General features: G+C 39.3%; 1 protein-coding gene across 1 annotated transcript; it reads right to left on the bottom strand.

The window, feature by feature from the left end:
* Positions 1-380: 380 nt before the first annotated feature.
* Positions 381-4284, bottom strand: LOC139940859 (zinc finger protein 862-like). Its single transcript, XM_071937236.1, has 5 exons — positions 4046-4284; positions 1696-2779; positions 1250-1501; positions 755-1046; positions 381-604 (listed from the first exon to the last, which is right to left on the bottom strand). Exons 1-5 carry the CDS (start codon positions 4282-4284, stop codon positions 381-383), a joined length of 2091 nt encoding a protein of 696 aa, XP_071793337.1.
* Between the last annotated feature and the right edge of the window lie 1713 nt (positions 4285-5997).

Below are 5997 nucleotides of genomic sequence, written 5' to 3'. Positions count from 1 at the left end.
ACGTGTTATTTATATCAAGTATCATCTCATCACCCAGAAGCCAGAACAAGTAAGTTTTATCAGACATTTTAAACTTCATATTAATGTAACAAAATATAAATAATGTATTAAGTTTCAGTCAACACACTGTTATGTAGAGCACACAGAGAAACTTGTGGAGAAATATGGTTTTATCAGTTTGTACAAATGGGTTCATGTGAACTTGAGTAAAATGTTTCCATCTCCGTTTTTGTTCATAAGCTTAGTTTAGGTGTCATTATTATCTTACAACTTTAAGGACTTTGGTTTCAACATTTACTTATATTTTACTGTCAAATTCTGTCATATTAATGTTCATCCCTATCCCTATAGTGTTGTTATGTTGATTTTCATGTTTTTATTTAGAGTCTTCTCTTTCCAGGCTTGAACAGATTCAGTGCTTCATTAAAGGGGAAGTCTTCAAGTGTAGAGTGGTTGTAGCTAACTCTCATTAGCTGGTCCAGATGGTCAATGGTGAGCAAGCTTCTTAAGCTTGATTTGATGCGGTTCTGGCATGAAAAGATGCGCTCAGCTTCAGCATTGCCAACCATAACACACATACAGAGGCTCATCAGGGAGAACATTCCTGCAATTGGATTTTAACATTATGAGTTTTACTTCAAAATCTGAAACGTATATTGTTTAATGTTATTTAAGAATGGCCAATGTAATTTGTTAAGTGTACCCTTTTCTAGTAATAGAGACAACTCAGAATGGATGGAGCTTGAAAAATTACCTTTGTAGATGCTTCTGTTCCCATGTGGGTCCTTTTTGTGGAAAAGCCTCTCCATAAGTTTTGTTGGGGTTATGTACGTGTCTGTATCCACTTCTGTTAGATTACGATAAACAAGTCTTTTGAAAGGCAGAAACTCGCCTTTGCATTGATCCGCATCTACCAGTGGGTCAAACATGTAGCCATCTCTTGACTCTTGCTGTTTTCCAAAGTGGTTCAGCAAAGTTTGGAGATGGTTGTTTCCCCATATAGTCAGGGCATTTGAGTTATCTGGATATGCGGCAGGCTCAAATATCTGTAAGCAAAAAATAAAGAGAGCAATTATGCTATTTGAATCAATGATTAGGAGTTAGGAGGACTTGCATAATAAATTTGTATTTCAAAATGTAATTATTAAATAAACAAACAACAGATGTTTTAATTTAAGCCAGATGCTTATATTTGAAACTATGTGCATGTACTGAGTGCTTGTGCTAAAGTATTGAAATATTTATGTACCTGCATTGCTTCAAGTAGCTCCACATCAGGAAACCTACTGTGTATGTTCTTCTCCAAATGTCCAAGGAAATTATTTCTCACTTGTTTGAAAATTTCTCCTTGGTCTTGTCCATTGTCTCCTCTGGTGGCTTGGAAGTTGATGCTTTCCCCATGAAAGTTGCCATCGTTCTCATCAAGCTCCTTCTCAAGTTCCTCTAAAAAGAATCCAGGCTGTGTTTTGAAACCATCAAGTGTGTCTAGACAATCTTGAATCTAAATGGAAAAACATTGGTAGAGTAGCAATGTACATTTTTACACCATTGGCAAACAAATAACATTCCCTACATTTACACTTTATAGTTGTGCTATAACCAACCTGTTAAAGTGTCGGCATATTTCAATGTTTATGAGAACACACGTTTTACTTGGTATAAGTTGTTCTATTAAAAATTGCATATAATTATTACCCTAGTTCTGACAGTAGCGAAGGATATGTCATTCTTTTGGAAGGCCATGCTGAGGTGATTTGTTGCAGTAAGGACATCACCCGCTAGATGAAGGAGTGCAAGACATTTATATGATGTCAACTGCTGATACAGACCACTGGCAACAGGGTCACCATCATCTGCTTCTTGGCTAGCCAAGACAATCAGGGGCGCATAGTTTCTGATTATGCTCTTGACACATTGTCCCATACTCAGCCAACGAATCTCGTACAGTCTCTTGAAAGTGAGAGTGCTGATGTCCATTAAGCTAGCAATATCCTTGAACATTTGGAGCTTCTTTGGCGAAAGCTGAATGAAGTTGTAGATTGCTGCTATGGTCATTCGCAGGGCTTGCATCTCCTTCACTTTTTGACTGGCTTGACTGACAGCAAGGTTGAGACGGTGGCATACACAATGGACGAAGATACAGTAAGGGTTATCTGCTGTTATTAAGCCGTTTAGCCCGTTGATGTCACTTGCCACTGCTGATGCACCATCAGTACCAAGTCCGACAACCTTCCTTATAGGCACCTTGTAGGAAGCTAATGTTTTATGGACAGCAGAATAAAGTGTCTTGCTAGTACCATCGCGAACTTCAACACACTGAAGAAATGATGTCACAACTTCCCCAGAGACTGCTATGTACCTGATGACCACAACAAGGTGTTTCTCCTGTGACCTATCTGTTGATTCATCAACTCCGATACCAACAAATGGGGAGTTTTTCAGTGCAATTGTCATGTTCTTCTTTATGCTGTCACTTAAACTTAGTAGCAATTCATTGAATATGTGTGGGGAGTCATATCTAGCATTGCCTCCTTTAATGAGGTCTTGTGCTTCAGTCACCCCAAGATGCCGGAGGAACTCGAGGAGTGGTTTAAATTTTCTGTTGGCTATTTCCTCTTTGGCCAACCAAAACACAGTTTTCAAAGCCACAGAAAAAGCTGCCTTTGTCTTTTCAGAAGCCTTTTCAACAGCACTGCCAATGGACAGTTGGCTTGGGTCCCTTGCTGAAGATGACATCTTGTGCATGTCACTGGTTAGGTGTTTTTTGATGGTCTTTAATCTGTAGAAGAAACATAACAATGCTGTGCCGAATATCACTTAATAATTATCAACTAATAATTTTCAGTGGATATTTGACCAGTGATAGTTTGGCATGAGAACAAAAAATTGTGCTAATTTCTTGCATTATTTTGTATTGTATAATATGTTTGTATCTATGTTAGGGGGTGCTAATGCCCTGCTGTTACGGAAGAGACTTCTATAAATCCAGCTTCATTGCTTTAAAAACGAATTTTGTAAGCGCAGGTTAAATTTTAACTATGAAGATTTAGGCGGGGTCCCGACTTCATTTAATTATTTTTTTCAGGCGACAATCATCCGTGATTCACATCAATCTAAGCCGTACTGTGCGGGGTGAGTGGGGTTAGGACGTAGAGCTATATGGTTTAGAAACATAGTTTTAAATATTCAGTGCATTCATCTCTATTAAACTGGCACTAACCATACTCATGGTGGAAACGGGAAAGTTCACACACAAGCAGACACGCACGTTTTGACTAATCTACTGCGCATGTGCAATGTTCTGCATAACAATAATAATTATGCACTGAAAATTCGCGGGCTTGCGGTGGCCCAAAGTAATACGGAACTCGTGGTCAACACGCGTGTCTAGGGCCCTTTTAGAATTCACGGCTTTGGCTTTGGATTCGGCTCAGACTCCGTTAACTTGGGCTCCGTTCTCTCGTCTGAATCCCTGAAGGCTTAGCACGCGTATAGTCAAAACAACTGAGGGGCCTAGCGAGCCGAAGCCGTGGATTCGAAAAGGGCCATGAACGCTGCCGTTCACTCACACAACCCTGTACATACATGTCGCTTTTTTAACGGCGGCATATTTTTGTAAATTTTTTTAGCACACCACGTCAAATAAAAGGTGCCAACTCTTTTTAAATTAAAACATTTAACAACAATTTACTCGAGATCGAAAGTTAGCGGAGCTTGATGCTGCGACATTGTTAGTTGTTTTAGAAAGCACAAATTTAAATAAATTTAATGGTTACATTTCACACTTTAAATATACTAAATTTCAGTTTTCAAATAATACTCACCTGAAATTTCGAGTTCCTCTGGTCCAGGCACACTTTGAATTACGCCCATGTTTTCGACATATGTCACAAAACATTTCATTTTCTGCCAGGCAGTAGCGCAACCATGGGTATGTAGCCAACCATGTACGGACAAATTTCTTTTCCACTGTCTTTTTTTTTTGGGGAGGACTCTTCTAGATCTTGTGTTCTTTACCCTTTTTTTAGATAGGCATGGTACAGACTGATGTTGGTCGCTGTCACTGGAATCGACATCAGGTGGGGAGACTTGGCTTGTCTCTTGGTCCGAATCAGGGAATTCAAACTCGCTATCGGAAGAGCTGTTATTTTTCCCTGAGGGTCCCGGTTGTTGCCTGGGGTCAGGAAAATCACTGTCGGAACAGTCACTCGGATCACTCGACACTGGATCGGGTGACTTTCTTGCAAGATGTTGGAAGAAATTTGTGATTTTCCTGTCCGCCATGATGAAGTAGGCTACAACCATTCATATGACAAAATAAATTGCGTGTGAAATGAAATGGGGCGGCAGCCGGCAAGACGCAAATATTCAGGCCCGGAAATAGGTTAAATGAATACGCACGGGCGGCTGTGAAGTGAAATTTGATACCCTTGACGGCAAACAATGAATGGGCGATCAGTATAAGATAAATTGGTTGTATCTTGCAGAAACATTTCTTTCGTTTTGCTTACAATAGGCCTAACTTGTATTGAGTCGGATGCAATTTATACTTTTTTTTTTTCAATGGCCTAATAAACAGGGCGTCTTCAAGGGCGTCCGACAGTTTTTCGGGGCGTCCAAAAATGAAATAGGGCGTCCAAAAGACGCCCGGACGCATTGCTGGCTAAAAGCTTGACTGCACAACACTCGCACAGAGAAGAGAAAGGGAACCTGTCATCATGGCAATAGTCTTTGACTAAAGCTGTTGTTCGTTTTTCGTTAAGCCTGATGGATACTTTTGCCCATGTCGTTTTCCCAGTCCACCAAGAGAGGACGCTTTATTAAAAACTGTATTCTGCAAGGGCCTCCAGTCTTTCTCACAGGACATGTACACATTCCAATGTCTTTGTTTACTTGGGGGACAAGTTGTTGGCTGACTGACTCTTGACATCATATCCAAATCCACTTATCTGAAACCAAAAAATGCATGATTATAAAACATTGTTTGAAAATGTAAAGGCTAATTTTGTTTAAATTGTTTTGTTTGTTGGGATATTGATTTATGCTTACTGTGAATTACTTTTGTCTTTGAATTTAGAATTTCTTCACCATAACCACTTCTTGTGTTTTTTAATTTTGTTCATATACTTATTTGATGAGTGATTATTATGTTGTCGCGTAAGTGGAATACAGACAATTATTTAAGGTCGAAGGTTGAGTTGGACATGGGATGCAGACACTGTATACTTTTCCATATTACTCGAGCGTAAGGGTGGTGATGAATTTATCTTCCAGCCTCATGAAGTCAATGAGGTTATGACACAATTCAACCAAAGTCGTCATCAGAATAATCTTGGATCCTACCATATTGGTGGGCAATTTTAATGTTATCAGTGAAGTATGCATTGCAGGCAATGCGGCATTTACACGTAAATCTGTATGCCTCTCTTAATATTCATGCATGATGTCATACATGTAGTTCTTACCCAAAATGAGTCTACTGTCGAATGTCCGCCACCACGTGGAGGTTATGTTTTTGGAGGGATTTTGCACGCATAAAGTTTAGACTTTAATTTTTGCAGCAATTGTAGGCAGAGCGTGTTGGCACTCACAGTAAGCTGTGTGCAATATAAAAACCGAGAGGTTCTAGGTTTTTATACTACCTATTACATTGTAGTTGGAGCATCTGATTGGATGATTATGGGTACTGGAACATAATAAACTTAAATATATCAAATTATAAGTTATTATTCCTTTGCAATATAGTGCATGTTTTCTAGTAGGGATTTGTAATGTTGTACAGGCTGTCTACTGACTCTGGAAAGAATGTCTCCATTAACTTAGTCTCAATCTTTTGGGTAAAACCTTGACGAAAGGGCATGTCCTCCTAATCAATAAACGCGTATGCCCGTTGTGGGCATTGTGTCTTTACAAGATCTTGTATTTCACAACTCTCATGGCTACTTCTGCATAGTGGTTTGTGTTGTTTTACTTACAACCAAATTACTCAGGTGAGCA

The sequence above is a fragment of the Asterias amurensis genome, chromosome 8 (genome assembly GCF_032118995.1).
Source record: "Asterias amurensis chromosome 8, ASM3211899v1".
Classification (NCBI taxonomy): domain Eukaryota; kingdom Metazoa; phylum Echinodermata; class Asteroidea; order Forcipulatida; family Asteriidae; genus Asterias; species Asterias amurensis.
The sequence above is the reverse complement of the archived record's forward strand: the minus strand, read 5'-3'. Positions and strand labels throughout refer to the sequence as shown.